Source organism: Neofelis nebulosa, chromosome 15 (genome assembly GCF_028018385.1).
Source record: "Neofelis nebulosa isolate mNeoNeb1 chromosome 15, mNeoNeb1.pri, whole genome shotgun sequence".
Lineage (NCBI taxonomy): Eukaryota > Metazoa > Chordata > Mammalia > Carnivora > Felidae > Neofelis > Neofelis nebulosa.
The window spans coordinates 29,584,202-29,603,131 of record NC_080796.1 but is presented as its reverse complement, the minus strand read 5'-3'; the positions used below and the strand labels follow the sequence as shown (position 1 = coordinate 29,603,131).

General features: G+C 37.5%; 1 protein-coding gene across 8 annotated transcripts in view; it reads left to right on the top strand.

Moving 5' to 3' along the window:
- The window catches only part of SWT1 (SWT1 RNA endoribonuclease homolog), a 106,280-nt gene that overhangs the window by 69,389 nt on the left and 17,961 nt on the right, over window positions 1-18,930 (top strand). For 6 of the 8 annotated variants that reach the window (XR_009254019.1, XR_009254018.1, XR_009254017.1 and 3 more), the window contains 2 exons: window positions 15,439-15,505; window positions 18,696-18,760. Coding sequence is in view for 3 of the 8 variants with exons in the window: in XM_058700612.1 (XP_058556595.1) it covers window positions 15,439-15,505; window positions 18,696-18,760 (132 nt within the window). In the remaining 5 variants the exon portion in view is untranslated. The remainder of the gene's footprint in view (window positions 1-15,438; window positions 15,506-18,695; window positions 18,761-18,930) is intronic. The other 2 variants (XR_009254020.1, XR_009254021.1) reach the window with 1 other exon arrangement.

Genomic DNA, 18,930 nt, shown 5'->3' with positions numbered 1-18,930 from the left:
TCAGGTGGACCAGATCAGCTGTCCTGTAGATGTCAGTGTTTCTTCCCTAGCCACCCCAGTGTTTGGTCAGTGAGCTCCTAAACAAAGGGACAATGGCAGTCTTAGAAAACATGAGGTCAAACGTGGGACTTCCCCTCAAGAAGCCTGCTCTGGCTGCTGCCACTGCTGAGAGCCCAAACTGTCTGCAGCAGAGGCAAATGCTAAGCATTCAATAAGGCACCATCTGCTTGGAGACCAGTAAGCCACTTAGAGTGGCAGTGATTCAGACCCTTTCCATCATGAGGCAGTGATTTGTCCTCACAGGAATAGATATTTCTTTTGGATGTGGATTTGCCTTCCCTCATGGTAGTGATTCTGCCAGCAGCTCCATCTATTAATTTAAGGGATATATTGGCCACTCTCTTGATATCCCATACAACCAAGAAACTAATTTTATAGCAAAGTGCAGCTATAGCTATGTGGAATTCACTGTCTTTATCATACGCTAACCTAAGCAACTGGCTTTGCAAAACACTGGAGTGACCTGTAAAAATCTTATTTACCATACCAGCTATAACCTGTTGAGTTTGGGTTCTGTCCTAAATAATGCTGTATATGGTGCCCTTTTCCCCTTAGAATATGTAGAATTCAAGAATCAAGGGAAGTAAGTGGTGATGGTTTCTCTATTATTATACCAAATAACTCTTCTCCTGGTAACAAGTACTGTTTCAGTCATTGCTTAGTCAAGAAAACAAACAACTCTAGATATTTTGGACAGAAAATTTAATATACATACTTAATTTCAGTACTGTTGGAAGGACTGGAAGAGCAAAGGGGAGAAAGTGGGAATATCTGGAGATGCGGAAGAGGGTTTTTAATGTATTCAGAAAAGATCTTGTATCCCAGTGCCCTCTGTACCATAGGAGCACAATCGTGATTACTATGATTGTTTTTTAAAAGTCAGCAGTTCCTACAGATTGCTTGGAAATATTTGCAAACAATAAGAGACATGGATGTGATCCCAGGAAGTATTTCATGTGCAAAAAAAGAGCATTCTACAGTCCAGGGTGTTCCATTCAGTTAAGCTGTAATTGTTATTCTTGCTTTACATATTTAAGCTTAGGGCCAATGTACTAGCACCCATCTGCCCTCAAAGCAAAACAAAGAAAATACAACTTATTTTCAGTGCCATTAATCAGTAATTAGTTTTTTTCGTAAATGTATAGATTTCCAGAGAAGTTGAAGAGATATAATTGTGTTATAACTTGAACCAACATACTTTTCATACCCATGCATTTTCAACTTTGAAACTCATTGAACTCATTTTAAATAGAATTCCATGTTCAGAAATTTATTGCCAATTCTTCAACTTAGACACTTCTGTGATGTAATGACTCATGGGAAAGGACCATTGTTTAGACACCTATTCCTTATGGATTTCTACACTCCGCGTCAGGTCTGTGTCTTTCCCGGGCTCTAGGGTCATTGGTTCGTACTGCCACTATCCTGTCTACCACCAACAGAGCCACTGATCTTTCTCTCTACATGAGAAATATTCTTAGTTCAACCAAGATACAGTAGGACTTTATCGAGGGAATCTTCACTAAAAAGCTAATGAATATATGCGTAAGCAGAAAGAAAAAGGCAAAAGCAGTTCAATTCTTTGTGGTGAGCCAATCAAAAGATTAGGTGCACAAGAAACTGCATACTTTGCAGTTTAGTTGGTGGTTGACTTCCCTTACCTCACCTGCCCTGTTCTGCTACATAACAAATCATCTCACAACTTATTGGCTTGAAACATTGGCAATCACTTATATTCTCTAATGGTTCTGGGGGTTGACTGGACGAAGCTGAGCAATTCTCATTTGGGCTCTCTTGTGCAGTTGCGGTCACATGGCATCTGGTGGCATTTCAAAGTCTGGCTGATGCTGGGTGTTGACTAGAACACCAACACGTGGCATCTCCATGTACCCTTAACTTCCTCACAGGCTGAAGGCTGGTTTCTAAGAGTGTCCAAAAATGCCAGGTGAAAGTTCTTTTGCCTTTAATGACATTGCCTCAAATTATATAGTGTCATTTTCCACGGAGTCACAGACCGTAGATTCAGGGAAGGGAGCATAGACTCCATCTGTTGATAGGAGGAGGAATGTCAATATTACATTATAAGAAGAACATGTGAGATGAGAGATCTTGTGGTGAGGCCATCTTGGAAAATACAGTCTAACACAGTCTGCCCTCTGGCCACAACAGTTTACGTGCCTTCCCCTAGACACATATACTCATCCCTCCCCTCAAGACCACCACATTTTACCCCATTATGCCATTAGCTTAAAATCTAGGATCTTATTTATTTATTTATTTAATATATGAAACATTGTCAAATTGGTTTCCATACAACACCCAGTGCTCATCCCAAAAGATGCCCTCTTCAATGCCCATCACCTACCCTCCCCTCCCTCCCACCCCCCGTCAACCTCTAGGATCTTATTTATTTTTTTTTTTTTTAATTTTTTTTTTTTCAACGTTTTTTATTTCTATTTTTGGGACAGAGAGAGACAGAGCATGAACGGGGGACGGGCAGAGAGAGAGGGAGACACAGAATCGGAAACAGGCTCCAGGCTCCGAGCCATCAGTCCAGAGCCCGACGCGGGGCTCGAACTCACGGACCGCGAGATCGTGACCTGGCTGAAGTCGGACGCTTAACCGACTGCGCCACCCAGGCGCCCCTCTAGGATCTTATTTAAATCAGGTCCAGGTGTGGTGAGGCAAAGCTTCTTGGGTATGACTCCTTGGGTACCACTCCTCTCTGGTTTTACTGTGAACTAAAGAGACAAGTTAGTTCCCCTCATCCCCCAACACATAATAGTCAAGCGAGGCATTGGATAACTGCTATATACCTTCTCGTTCCAAACAGGGGTTGGGGGCAGGGGTGGGAAACCAGAGGCATGCAGGATTCCTGGCAATTCAAAACTCCAGCTATGCACGTGTTACCACTTCATGAGGCCTCAGTCCTGGTGCCTGCAAATTACTTACAGCTGCTCTTAACTCTCTTCTCTGGGTTCTTGGCTTTAGCCTCTGAGCTTTTTTAATGGGAGAAAAGTAAGCTGCAACTGAGGAGCCTTCTCAGTCTGCTTCCTGTTCATAAAAGGTAGGCAGTACAAAACCTCTTTCACTTTGTATTACCTCTATCCCATTTAGCCCAAGTAGTTGTGCTTCTACCACGACAGTCCTCCAAAATACTGTTTTCTGTGAATCTTACTGGGGTTCACTCCATTAGACAAAAATCACAACCGCATATTTCTTTAAAATAAACCCTTGCATTTAAACCCGACCTTGGGTTCCCTGTGAAGCTGCTACAGGGCAATGCCCTTAAGATTTTTTGGAAGTCCTGTTGCTCAACAGATTTTGTGAGCCACACTCTTAGGACCCTTAAAGGGCCTTTTGTGTGAAAGTTTCTCCAAGGCACCTTAGATCTTTCTGAGATCTCAGCTCAAGGTTTTACAGTAATGCTGTTACTGTTTTCTTCTTTAAACCATGTTTTCCTGCCAAACCTGTTAAAGGTGAATATTGAATAATACTCCTAGAATAAATTTGGTTGTTACTTCAGGAACTTGATACACGCCAAGCTTTTGCAACTTGTTTTCTAGACTCACCGCTAGGTGTATCCTATCACTACCACCTTCCCTTCTGTATATGCTCTCCTTTTGTGATCTCATCTACTCCCAACCCTTTCATGAACTTATTTCAGTATTACCTCTCTCCTTGGTTCAGTTGTGAGCTTTCTGCTGCTACTCTAAATGTCTAAAACCGAACTCATCATTTAAACTGGGGCCACTTGACTGACTCTGTTTGTTTTTTTTAAGGTACAGGATCCTCTACGTGTCCATTAGGTCAAAGTTGTTCATTGTATATTCATATTAGTATATGGTTGCTGATTTTTGTCTGAACAGTTCTGTGATTTTTGTTAAAATTTCCAATTGTAGGGGCGCCTGGGTGGCGCAGTCGGTTAAGCGTCCGACTTCAGCCAGGTCACGATCTCGCGGTACGTGAGTTCGAGCCCCGCGTCAGGCTCTGGGCTGATGGCTCGGAGCCTGGAGCCTGTTTCCGATTCTGTGTCTCCCTCTCTCTCTGCCCCTCCCCCGTTCATGCTCTGTCTCTCTCTGTCCCAAAAATAAATAAAAAACGTTGAAAAAAAAAAAAATTTCCAATTGTAGTTGTGAGCTTTTCAATTTCTTCTTGTAATGCTGTCAACATTTGCTTTCTAGATTGTGAGGTTATGGTATATCTGCCTGGCAAATTGGCCTTCTTTACTGCTAATAACTTTTCCCTTCAAGTTTATTTTGTCATGTGTTAATCCTGCCAGACTTGCTTTTTCTTTTCTTTTTTGTTAGTATTTTCTCTTTATCTCCAAACATTCTGGGTCATTATTTCTTTTGTTTTCTACATGACATAATGCTAGTCTGGGTTTTTTGATAGTAAGTAAAATCTGTTTACATAACTATGATTACTGGTATATTTGGACTTACTTTTACCATCCTTTTTTTCTTTTAAGCTTCAAACAGGCTTATTAATCCAGAAATACTCCCCTATATTTGTAAATGTTGAAATTTTTAAGGTTAAACAATTCTTTTAAGTTTGTTTATTTTTGAGAGAGAAAGCACGAATGGGGGAGGGGCAGAGAGAGAGGGAAAGAGAATCCCAAGCAGGCTCCACACCGTCAGAGAGGAGCCCAACGTGGGGCTCTAACCCACGAACCACGAGATCATGACTGAGCAGGAGTTGGGTGCTTAACTGACTCAGCCACCCCTAAGGTTAAATAATTCTTATGGAAACTTTAAGAATACAGTGCAGAAGTCTAAACTAATTGAGGTCACAGACATTTACCCACACAACGAATGAACTAAAACAACAAAAACCTTTCCTAATGCGATACAAATGGATGTTTTAAGTGAAGGGAAATTTCTTGCTCATCACTGAACTAAAATCTTGGCTTGTGTTCTTATTAAACAAAAACCATGTTCCCCAAAACACAAGTTCAGCTATTGAAATTCCTTTAAAGATCTTTGCTGGTGATTCCACAATGAGGGCCATCCCGAAGTGCCATATGTGGGGCTGTATGCTCTCACTTTACCTTTTGTATTTATCCTTTCCTTTGTCCTCGTTTGCCCTTTATTGGATCAACCCAGGTGTACTGTTGTTAGTTTTTCCAATCCTCCTTTTATCCCACTACTTATTGGAAAGTTGCACATTTTATTTCTGTTTTATATTGTTATCCTTAAACTAATAAATGCATACTTGACTTATAAAGTTTAAAATATCAGGATTATTCAGATCCTGAGTAAAACAAGGATCTTAAGACTACTTATATTCTCCCTCCTCTCATCTTCCTTGTCTGTACTTTTTGACATTAGTTTCACATTGTTTTAAACCACCCTCCCCCAAATTATTTTTATATAAAATAGTTTTTGTTTTTAGCCCTGTCATATTTATTAGGCGTTTGCATTTTCTCATTGCTTTATTCCTCCTACTCTTTGAGGATTCAGCTTTCTATTTGATGAAGCAAATGTTTGACTCATTCTTGTAGCAAAGCTCTATTAGTGGTAAGTGCTCTCATTCTGACTCCAAGTGTTGCCTTGCCTTCATTCTTGATTGATCCTGAGCTGAGTGTGGATTCCAGGCTGAGAGCTGTTTTCCCTGAGCACTTCAAAGACAAAATTTCATTATCTACTATCGTCTTGGAAATGGGAAGTCAGCTGTCAGCATATTGTTTTTCCTTAGTAGGTCACCTGTCTTCTTTTTTCTCTGAATGCTTTCAAGATTGTCCTCTGTAACTGACCTGTTTGGCAGTTTTATCACAGTATGTCTAGGTATGGGTTTTGTTTCATTTACCTTTCTTGAGATGTAGTATGCTTTCTTCAATCTGAACACTTGCGTTTTTGATTCCAGAAATACTCATTCATTGTCTCATCCATCATTGCCTTTCCCCCATTCTCCTTCTTCTCTTATTTTGGAATTTCTATTCCTGCCTCTCCTCATTCTCTGAGCCGTGTCTCTTAACTCCTTTTTTGCTTTTTTTGTTTTTTCATCTCTTTTATCCCTCTGTGCCATATTCTGAATAATTTCCACAGATTTATTTTCTAGTCCATCAATTCTTTTTTCCCCAATTGTAAATAATTTTATTTAATCATTTAAAAATATATAGTACCTTCACATTGCTTAAAAATAATTCAAAAGGCAAAAAAGGATATATAGTAAATGAAAATTGTTCTTTCCATCCCTTTTACCTCAGCTACCTTGTTCTCTTCAAGGACAACCAACATTAGTTACTGAAGATTCTCTCTTGTTTATACTACCCATTTTAAAGAGAGTATACCTGGTAAGCTCTTTAAGGGCAGGAGCTCTTTTGATTTTTAATATATCCCCACTCCACACAAGGGTTAACATGTGATAATCAATAGGTGCAAAAATAATAGGAAATACCTGGCTACCTGGATCTTAATGCCATGATTCCATAGTTGCTGGTGTAGAGAGTTCAATACCCAAATTTGCAAGTTTAGGAATTTTATCAGTTTACTGTGAAACCTTCTCAGACTCAACCGTAATCAAATTTAGAACAAAGTAAGCTGATATATCAGTATGCTCATTTATTTACATTGAAATCAGTAACTGAACCAAAATATTTATATACTCCTAAAGGAATGTTTACATTGCATACTAGATTATTACCAAGTTTTCTTGCTGCTCCCCCCCCCCCCCACCCCGGGGTTGTTGGCCTCGAGCTAAAATAGTCTCTTTTCTACAATAGAGCTTAATCTGCCCTTCAGTAAGGTCACCCTTTCCCCCATGCAGGGAAATTCTTTTTCTTTAATCCCTTTTTCCAAGTTCTATATAAACTATTACTTTTCTTCATCAACTATGTCAGTCTGATTGTTATCTCAAAATCTGAAAGCACAACTGGACAGACAGACATCAGTGTTGTTTACGTTTCTTTCATTATATTCCTGTTTCCTAAGGAGATATCTTGAGGTCTTTGATTAGAATTGGATGATCCTTAAGGTTCTTTCAGCTGTATATTTGCAAACCATATTTTAGGATGAGTATTCACCTCACGTGTTGAGTATATCTTAGAGGCATTTTGTATAGTGGGTAGGAACATGGACACTGGAGCCATCTTCCTTGGGTTTCAATCCCTACTCTTTGACTTTTCAGACTGACTCCAGAGAGACTGAGATCATAACATAGATACATACATACAAACATTTATTTATTTATTGAGAAAGAGAATTTTAAGCAGGCTCCATGCTCAGCACAGAGCCCTACGTGGGGCTTGATCCCATGACTCTGGGATCATGGCCTGAGCAGAAATCGAATCAGATGCTCAACCGACTGAGCCACCCAGGTGCCCCTAACCATTTTATTATTATGCTTAAATGCCAATGTATAAAATAAACTGGAGGTACAGGTTAATGACCCAGATAAAAGTATATGGATATATAGTATTTTAACCTTTCTATGAAATTAACAGAAAGCTGTGGTATTTATCAGTGTATTTTTATTGTATGTGTATATATGTCTTGCATATAAATAAACCATATAGTCTGTTGCTTTAACAGAATTATATTTTGCTTCTATAGAATTGCCTTTATGATTAAATTACAAACATAGTCATTAAAATTACCTATAAACTCTTCTTGTCCCACCACCAACTTTAGGGAATAAAAAAGATTGCCAGTATTCTGAGTAAATCAGATTTCAATTATTAATTTTGACTATTTAAAAGTTCCTATATTTAATACTTGTATCTAATTAGTATAATCACCTTGCAGAGTTCTTTATCTCTGAAGGGAAAACAGGAACATAAAATAATTTGTCTAATTTGTTTAAATCATTTAATTTTTTTCTTTTTACCAGTTTCTTAAAAATTTTTTAAAGTTTATTTATTATTATCATTTTAATGTTTGTTTTTTAGAGACAGAGTACAAACAGGGGAGGGGCAGAGAGAGAGGGAGACACAGAATCTGAAGCAGGCTCCAGGCTCTGAGCTGTCACCACAGAGTCCGATTCGGGGCTGGAACCAACAAACTGCGAGATCATGACCTGAGCTGAAGTCGGACACTTAACCGACTGAGCCAACCCAGGCGCCTTTCTTTTCACCAGTTTTAATTATATATAGTATTCTTTCTTTCTTTTCTTTTTTTTTTTTTTAATTTTTTTAATGTTTATTTATTATTGAGAGACAGAGAGAGACAGAGCATGAGCAGGGGAGGGGCAGAGAGAGGAGGAGACAGAATCCGAAGCAGGCTCCAGGCTCTGAGTTGACAACACAGAGCCCGACGCGGGGCTCAAACTCACAAACCACGAGATTATGACTTGAGTCGAAGTCAGACACTTAACCGCCTGAGCCACCCAGGCGCCCCTAATTATATGTGGTATTCTTTCGAAATTTAGCACTGATAGATATCTCATACTTGCATAGCTGATTTCACCAAATTAACTATGGAGAACATATAATTTTAATTTTGTGTGTAATAAGTAACCCAAAAAGTGGGGGGTGGAGAGTGTGCTCTAAGACCTAAGACTTTTTTTTCCTGGTTGAGTGTTTCCTCATTGCCAGTGAGGTCAGTTTTCACCCAGTTTATGAGTAATACAACTTAAATCATCAGCAAAATCCAGTTTGGTAGTATTGTCCACATATGTCACTATATTAAAATGAGAAGAGGGGTGTCTGGGTGGCTCAGTCAGTTAAGCCTGCAACTTTGGCTCAGGGCATGATCTCACAGTCCGTGAGTTCTAGCCCCCTGTCAGGTTCTGTGCTGACAGTTCAGAGCCTGGAACCTGCTTCAGTTTCTGTGTCTCCCTCTCTCTCTGCCACTCCTCTGCTCATGCTCTCTCTCTCTCTCTCTCAAAAATAAACATTAAAAAAAAATGAGAAGAGCAGAGCTTTGAGAGAATGATCAGCAGTTGAATCCTAGTTCCATCAATTTACTGTCACCAAGATAAGGTTAACCTCTTCATATTTGTTTCCTAATCTAGAAAATGGAGTTTATGATCGTTCCTTTCTTAAATTGCAGAGATTAGAGACAGCATTTGTTCAGTTCCTGGCACTGGTTAGATGCTGAATAAATTACATTATCCCCAGTAATGAAGTAATACTGGCTCATAATAATAGTTAACCCTTGAGTCAGTTCTTACCATAGAGAATGTAAAATAAGTGTTACAAATAATGCCACAAACATTTTCACTCTGTAATTACTTTTTTAAAATCTGATTTGCTTATTTTGGTAAAACACACCATAAGTATATTTTTAAGTATACTTAAAAATATGTTAATGTGGTGTTAAATATATTCATAATGCACAGCCATCATCACCATCCATCCATCTCTCTAACTTTTCATCTCTATAACTTTCATCCATCTCTGTAACTAAAACTGTATTCCCCCTCCCCCAGCCTCTAAAAGCCTCATTTCCCCCTCCCCCAGCCTCTGACAGCCTCTACTCTAATTATATATACAAAAGTATTGAAAACAGGGTCTCAGAGACGTATATGCACACCCATGTTCATAGCAGCATTATTCACAGTAGAGAAAACATGGAAGCAACCCAAGTGTCCATCAACAGATGAATGGATAGACATTATGGTGTAATACATACAATGGAATAGTATTCAGTCTTAAAAAGGAAGGATGTTCTGATTTTGCTACAACATGGATGAACCTTGAGGACATTGTGCTAAATGAAATAAGCCATATAATTATTTTTAAATAAACTTATTAATTTTTTCACTCTCAAAACTATTTAAAATATTAATGTAAAACTTTGTCTTGCCAGCAGGGAACATAATTTATTCAGTTCTGTGGTATGTAAGTTATGATTTATAAATATCTAAGAACATGCTCTCTCTTCTTTTGAATGTCTAGAATTAGATATAAAACTTGAATATTCTAGACTTCTTTTCCCGCTCCTGAGTCTGTTGCTTTATTTTTTAACGTAATTAGAAGAGTTTTGTTTCAGTTTTCAAAATTGTAACTTAAAAATTAGTCCATTTTAGTGCATTGTTTGATTTTTAATTTCAGTCAGGTTATCCTATTAACTTGTCTTTTTTTTTTTTTTTTTTTTTAGTGTTTATTTTTTAGAGAGAGCACAAGCGGGGGAGGGACAGAGAGAGAGGGAGACACAGAATCCAAAGCTGTTAGCACAGAGCCTGACGCAGGGCCCAAATTCAGAAAAAGTGAGATGGTGACCTAACCCAAAGTTGAATGCTCAACTAACTGAGCCACCCAGGCGCCCCTTAACTTCTGTCTTTTTAAAAAATTTGAGTGGATAGTCTTTTTTTAAATTAACTAATTAAATTTTTGTTTTTAACATTTATTCATTTTTGAGAGATAGAGACAGAGCACCCGCGGGGGAGAGGCAGAGAGAGAGGGAGACACAGAATTGGAGTCAGACTCCAGGCTCCAAGCTGTCAGCACAGAGCCTGACATGGGGCCCGAACTCAAGAAAAGTGAGATCATGACCTGAGCCAAAGTCGGACATTTAATCGACTGTGCCACCCAGGCGCGCCCCTCTTTTTTTTTTTTTTTTTTTTTTTTTTGTTAAAGAGATGTATTGATATTGGACAAGATGGAAATGAAACTTGTGTAATTGAGATTAACATGTTTCTTACTTAATGCTAATTGCTTATAGATAAAAAGAAAATTCAAAGTGCTTCTGTGGTTAAGTGTCAGGACTTTAGTTGAGTGTTGGTTCTGGTACTAACTTCCTTTGTGGCTTTGAGAAAACCAAAACAACTGCAAAGATCAAATGTTTGAACATACATAAAACAGTTTACCAGAAGCATTTGGTAAAAGGCAAATTAAAGCGTTTCTTTGCTTACATTTAAAATTCTTTACGTGTTTTATTTTGATTTTATTACTATTATTTTTTAAGTAGACTTCACGCCCAGCACAGAGCCCAGAGCAGGGCTTGAACTCAACCCTGAGATCAAGACCAGAGCTGAGATCAAGAGTCAGACACTTAACCTACTGAGCCACCAAGGCACCCCTCTTTAGCTATTTTAAAAGAACTTTAGGGGCACCCGGGTGGCTCAGTCGGTTGAGCATCCGACTTCGGCTCAGGTCATGATCTCGCAGTCTGTGAGTTCGAGCCCCGCGTCAGGCTCTGTGCTGACAGTTTGGAGCCTGGAGCCTGCTTCGGATTCTGTGTCTTTCTCTCTCTCTGCCCCTCCCCTGCTCATGCTCTGTCTGTCTCTCTATCAAAAATAAATAAACATTAAAAAAAATTTTTAAAAACTTTATTTCATTTGATTTTATAAAATCATTTAAGGGCAAGAAGATAGTGGTGGTTACCCATTTTATTAGTGGAAAAAGCATGGGCTCCAGAGTCAAACCAATAGAGAGATGCTTACCACCACTCTGTATAATCTTGGGCAAGTTTTTACCACTCTCACCCTTGATTTCTATATCTGAAAACTGGTAATATTTACTACTTTCTCCTCATTCACAGGTGAGGAGTGGGGGTGCAGAAAAGCAGATAATTTGATCAAGGTCATGTAACTGAATTTGTGGTGGTAAAAGAATTAGAGATGATGTATGTAATATGTAAAACAGCGTCAGTCTCTAAGTGTTCAGGAAGACACTATATGTTGTTATTGATGCTGTTCTAAAAGAAACTCAAGTGCATTCAGATCAGATATGGGTTATAAATAATCTATGAGCTGAGAACTGCATCCTGTTTCAGATGTCTGTTCCCCAGTTCTGATTCCAGAATTCCAAAGTGAAATTTCCAGGTTGTAAACAGCTTGAAGATAGGCAACCATGTTTTTTAATTTTCTCTTCTATTCATAGCTAGTATTATTTTAGTAAAATATCCATTTGAGAAAATAGTATGCATTGGATAAGTACTTATTGATGATTGTGAATTTCTCTTGAAAAGACAAGTGGCCATTTTCTGAAAAAGCATTTCCTTTAAGGGCTAATTTCTTCATTCTGTTATTTTAAAAAGTTGCCACTGGAGGATAATTTTACGACTTTCATTATAAGAGTCTTTTGTTTTCACATTGATACAAGAAAAAAAAAAATGAGAAAGCTATAGAGAAAGCTGACCTCTGAAGAATTTCTGTGTGGGGAATTAACTAAGGCATAGAAGTCCATAAACCATTTTTCTCCATTTAGTTTTTTTTTTTTTTTTTTCAACAAACTGTACTTCTAGTTAGTGAAAGTTGGCAGTTCTTTTAGTATCAGGCCAAATTCCATTCTCATAAACTCAGAGTTCATAGGACACAATGAAGTCTAACTTCAACCCTAAATTGAATGTATTTTAATAAAGATTGTCCATTTAGGGCTCAGCTTACCTTAAAACATTCTATAAGAATAGTAAACTTTAAAGGGAAAAAGAATAGTACATTTTATAATGAATCTTGTAATGTATATCCTAGTTTAAAAGAATAGTATGTGTAGTTTTAGTCTGATAAAAGTAATATATCTGTGAATGATGCTGACATACCAATATACCTTTCTTCATTAGAATATAATTTTGTGATATTTAGAGATAATCAAATCTTTATATTTGGAGCAAATGACTTCTTCCTTAGAAACTTAAAATTCCTGCGTCTCATCACTAGAAACTTGTTTGTTTACAAGTAGCAATTAACAAGTGGAAAGAGATTGTCAAATGCATAACAATGAGATATTTTTCTTCCTTCATTATCTTCCTGTGCTTGGTCAGGATTTTTTTTCTTTCACAAGCCCTTTAGAGTTCTGATGCATTGGTCTACCATGTGTCTTTGTCTTTTTGTTCGCTGATGTATCCAAGAGCCTGGAGCAGAGCTTGGCTCGTAGTAGATCCCAAATATTTGCTGAATGAGAGAATAAAGGCTCTCTTGTTCTGCTTTTGGGCATCTTTGGTATGCATCTTGCTTTTTTATACTTACCAAATACATTGTGGGGTTTAGCCATTATTCACTAGATTTTGACTCATCCACTGGACTCTGAATTATAGTGTGATATCATTTATAGTCACAGCTGTGCTTTGTAATGATAAGAGGGACAGAACTTACAAACTGAGAAAACAATGTAGTCCAAAAAGTCCACACTATAAGGACAGAAGGTAGATTAGTGTCTGCCTGGAGCTGGGATTGGAGGCGAGAACAGAAAGTGACTGCACGTGGGCAGTAGGAAACTGTTTGGGGTAAAGGAAATTCTGAAATTGGATCGTGGTGATCGTTGTACAGCTCTGTAAACTTACTAAAAATCATTGAGTTGTTAAATGAATGAATTTATGGTATGTAAACTGTACCTCAGTAAAACTGTTGAAAAGAAAACAAAACCAAGTTGAGAGTTTAAAATTGTTTCAATTTGTTGCTAATTAGAAAACTAGGATGATGTAATTATTTTCTTTATTTCTTACTTTGGGTAGGACTTGTTGCTATAGATAAATGACTAATTTACCTAAAACCAGGTTTTCTGTGAAGCATTTCAGGACAAAGAAATGTTCATTTTATTCTCTGGTAAAGTACTTTCTTCTGTGATATTGGCTTGGAATTTTTAAGGCTTTTAATATAAAACATCTTGTTTCATCTAATTTTCTTACCATCTTTATTGGAAATAATCCAGAACTATAAAATGAATAGATGTAAATTATTCCACATTGCTGATAGTTTGTTTACATTTGGTTACAAAAGTAGGACATGTTATTTTCTTCCGTTGCCTTTCTGAAAGATTAGTTTATTTAGATTGCTTTGTTTTCGTTGTTTAAAGGAAATTATGGACTCTCCCTCACGTACTATCCTTCTCTCTCCCCACCTTTTTTTTTGGTTAGGAGATTATTTGTATTTTAAATTTTGTTTATTTATTTTGAGAGAGAGAAAGAGCAAGTGCAAGTGGGGGAGGGGCAGAGAGAGAGAGAGAGAGAGAGAGAGAGAGAGAGAGAGAGAATCCCAAGCAGTCTCTGTGCTAATAGCAGACATGGGGCTTGAACTCACAAACTGTGAGATCATGACCTGAGCTGAAATCAAGAGTAGGACACTCAACCAGAGATTATTTGTATTTTAAAATTACTTGTTGGGAGAAAAAAGTTTTTTTTTTCCATGAAACTATTATTCTTGTGCAGATTTTTGTATTCTGTATGTATCTCCTCCAGAGTATAGCTAGCCCCTTTAAAAATTTGTACCCTGAAAAACGATTTATGAAAGCTTTCCCACAAGTCTAATAAAAGCCAAATCGTGTCAAGGTCTGATTAAGGTTATTGAGATCAGTTAACTCTGAAGTCCGAAGGTATCAAGCGTTGGCAAGGATGTGAGGACCTCAGACATTGTAAGTAAAAGGCACTTGGATTTTAAGAATTAATTGAGGTGGCTTGATTTCTCATTAGTTAGATCATTGTGCAGTTACTCTGTGGCCTGAAACTATTAGATGGTAATAGTTATGTTACTATTATAATTGATAATATATATAGTGCTGGCTGTCTATCAGACACTGTTATAAAGGCTTTTTTTCTTAAGGAACTCATTTAATTCTGATAAGAATACTATGAAGTGAGGACTATTACCATCCTCATTTAACGCATGAAGGCAAAGAAGTCACAACTCCCCCGAGGTTACACAGCTAGAAAATGTAGGCAGGCAGGCAAGGCCCATCATCACTATACCATAATGAAAGGACTGTTTTCCTTCTTTTCTTTTTTTTTCCAGAAGAAAAAAAAAGGCTTCAACCTGAAAGGGTTCAAAAATCCTTAGTATAAAAAAATAAGAGTGGATACTTTAATGCTAGATGGAGAAACATGTTCTTTCATTTCCTTCTTTATTTTTATTTTCCCTTGTTCTCATCTGTTGTTTTTATGTTTCTGTTATTTACATACTTATATTTTTATGTTATTTATGTTCCTTTCCATTGTTACTTTATGAATCAGTATTATTTTCAGCAATGGACATACTCTGATTACTCATGCTTTTTCATAGAATACTAGGCTGATAGTTCAAATAGTATTATTTGACTTTAGTCAGAAATATTTTATTAGGATTTCTTTTATGTGCCTGATAGTTTAATCAATTGTCCACTTGGATTGGTTGAACATTTCTGTGGGAACTCTTCAAGCGTTACCTGCTGCTTAGAAGGTGTGGAGTTTAAATGCACCTTCCATTTCTATCTACCTTTTGAGAAATATGTATTAATGTAACTCAAAAGGTAAATTTCATGTAAGAATGCTTATGGCTGTTGATTAAATGGTGATGCAAGTATCAATATAAATAAGCAAAAAAATTTTAATAAAGTGATGTGTTGAATTAAACTGATGGTTTTATCATTTTTAGTGGATAAATAAAAACCAAAAAGTTTGTGAACATTTTAATAAGCTTATCCTACAATAAATTATCTCACAGTATGGATATATTTTGAGGAAAAGTTCAAGGTGTTATTTTTTTAATCATTCATTCCCATTCCTTTGTTTTTATTTTATTTTTTAGGATTTTGGCCCCTAACAGTAATTTTCAAGATGTTGAGACCCTCTATAACTTCCTAGTCAAGTATGAGGTATGAGAAATATTTTGACATGTTTATCGTATTTCCACCATAAGCAAGTTTTACTGTAAATAAACATGGTAGAATTCTAAAATGCGACAGAATTCTATTTAACTGGCATTTGCTTTACATTCTTAAATACCACAGGAGTTTGTCAAAGACCTATTAAACTTTTTCTTTCACTCTTGAAGTAAAAACATAGAGTTCTATAATCCTACACTTTGTCCAACACAGAATTGTTTGTCATTAGGGGTGCTGTTGACATTTTGGACAGGTCATTTCATCATTGTGTGGAACACTGTGGGTATTTAGCATCTCTGCTCCTCAGCTGCTAAGTCCCAATATCTGAGTCATTGTGAGTACACCTCACTCAGCTCACATACACCAGCGGCCCCTCGCGAGAAAGCATCACCTCTGTTTGAGAGCCGGTGATCAGGGAAAAGGAAAGCTATAATTTCGTTTCCTCTGTAGCAGTAGCATAGGCCCTGGTGGTGGAGCTTAGAGGTGTGACTCTGATGTGGTTTGTCACGTAACTTGAAGGCTTTCCCCATCAGTGCTGATCCAGGGAAAGTATTCTGTAGATCTTCAGTTTGTTTGCCCATGTTCCTGAACGTTCTTTCTTTTCGTGTGTGTGTGTGTGTGTGTGTGTGTGTTTAATTTTTTTTTTTTTAATGTTCTAAGTGAAGGAATGTGACATTCAAGTCTCACATCTCTTATAGAGTTAAACTTTTTAAAATATATTCCCTTTTATTTCTGGTTTGCTCTTTATTTAACTTTTTGGATGTAACATACAAAGAACACATACTGGGATCAAACTACCTGTGTTCAAATATTGGTTCTACCCCTTATTAACTGTGTGCTCAAAAAGAGTTATTTAGTTCTCTTTGCCTTAGTTTCTTCATCTGTAAAGTGGGAATAACATCAGTAGATAAATTATAGATATTCTTGTAAAGACTAAATAATTTTACATATATGAAGTGCCCCAAACAGTACCAGACACAGAGTAAGTGTTCAATGGTGTTACCTATTTTATAGAAAGAGTTGTGTTTTCCATCACTGATTCACAATTTTGAAAATTTAGGCACTGTGCTATTTGAGTTATCTGAGAAAAAGAATCTCTCGGACACCAGGGTGGCTCAGTCTATTAAACATCCAACTTCGGCTCAAGTCCTGATCTCACGGTTCGTGGGTTCAAGCCCCGCATCAGGCTCTGTGCTGACAGCTCAGAGCCTGAAGCCTTCTTCAGATTCTGTGTCTCCCTTTCTCTCTACCCCTCTCCTGCTTGTGCTCTTGTCTCTCTCTGTCTCTTTCTCTCTCTCAAAAATAAGTAAACATTAAAAAAAGAAAGAATTTCTATTAATTTCCAGATTCTGGAAATTTCCAGACTCCCTGCACATGAGTAGAATATAGCCTAAATCAATAGTAAGCCTCAAAAAATATAGAATTCAGTCACTGACTGTGTGCTCCAAGTGTGTCATGACTAATCTTTGTATGATCAATGACTTGTATTTATAGTATTGTAAATTATATCTGAATTGTGATATTTGTGAACTTAAACATATTAGTTTAAATATATTATTAGTTTAATTATTAATTATTATTAAAGCATATTAGCTTGATAGTGTGAAAAAGACATTTCTTTAGAAAATGTCTGTAAATCAAACTTTTTCCTAGTTTCCCAACAGTTTATAAACTTAGTATTTAAATGAAAGTGAAGGCTCTTCAGTAAGGGTCAACTATAATATTCAGGTGTTGTTAGAGTTGACTAATTTTTTCTTTCAGCTTGAGTTATTTCTAATGTTCAGGATATAAACAAGATATGGTTGCTTCTACTTTTAAAATAGTCTACCTTGCAGGGGGCGGGTGGCACCCGGGTGGCTCAGTTGGTTAAGCGGCCGACTTCGGCTCAGGTCATGATCTCATGGTTCACTAGTTCGAGACCTGTGTCGGGCTCTGTGCTGACAGCTCGGAGCCTGGAGCCTTCTTGGGCTTCTGTGTCTCACTCTCTCTCTGTCTCAAAAATAAATAAACGTTAAAAAAATTAAAATAAAAATGTCTACCTGGGGCAACTGGCTGGCTCAGTCAGTAGAGCATGAGACTCTTGATCTTGGGGTTGTAGGTTCGAGCCCCACGTTAGGTGTAGAGATTACTTGAAAAGTAAATAAATAGTGGTGCCTGGGTGGCTCAGTCAGTTAGCATCTGACTTCGGCTCAGGTTGTGATCTCCTGGCTCATGAGTTTGAGCCTTGCATGGGGCTCTCTGCCGATAGCATGGAAACAGTATGGAGCCCGCTTCAGATCCTCTGTCCCCCCGCCGCCCTGCACTTCTCCCGCTTATGCTGTCTGTCTCTCTCAAAAATAAAAAAAAAACCTTAAAAAAAGTAAATAAAATCTTTAAAATAGTCTACTTATGTGACCCCAGATCTGCTTCAGTCCTTTAAATAGAATTATTTTAACTTCTTTAAAAACTTGTGCTTTTTTTGTAGAAACGAAATACTGAATGTGTGCATTAGAAATCTTCTAAAATGCTAGGCTAGTTGAAGGCTGAATCTATTTTTTTTTAAGATGTTTATTTACTCTTGATATAGAGAGAGAGAGACAGAGTGAGAGTGGGGGAAGGGGAGAGAGAGAGAGAGAGAGAGAGAGAGAGAGAGAGAGAGAGAGAGAGAGAGAGAATGAGAGAGAGAGAGAGAGAGAGAAACAGAATCTGAAGCAGGCTCCAGGCTCTGAGCTGTCAGCACAGAGCCTGATGCTGGGCTTGAACCTGTGAACTGCGAAATCATGACCTGAGCTGAAGTCCGGTGCTTAACCAACTGAGCCACCCAGGCACCCTGAAGCCTGAATCTATTGATAAGAGCCAGTAGTAGTAGAATTTAGTGTTTCATGGAGAACACATTTTTTTCTTTCCACTTGATCTACAAAATGATACTTAATTCTAATACTCAATTCCACTAACCCCAGAACCATAGATCACTTCTGGTTTTTTGAACAGATTAAGTTGTAACTACAGGATTAGTATTTTTACACATAGTTCGGTGTTAGCCTAGCATTGTGATCACCAAACTTCTGATTGTTCCTGCTGTTTTTATGCAAACGCTGGAAACTTGACATTCTCTCTCAGAATATGGGTCACTCTAATTGTGCTCTTTCTGCTCATTTGACTTCATATGCATTTTAAGTAATTACATCTTGGTTCTTTTCAGGTAAATAAAAATGTCCAATTCACTGCCCAGGAACTTTATGATTGTGTCTCACAGACTGAGTATCGGTAAGTCCCATCTGTATTTAGATACACGGTTGTCATCAGCTTTTACCGTACATGGCTCCACTTGATGTGTTGGCAGAGGATTCTCTTTATGTCTTTACTACACTCTGATTTTATTTTACCTTTATTAATATGAAATAGTTCATACATACAAAAGAGCTCTGTGCGTGTGT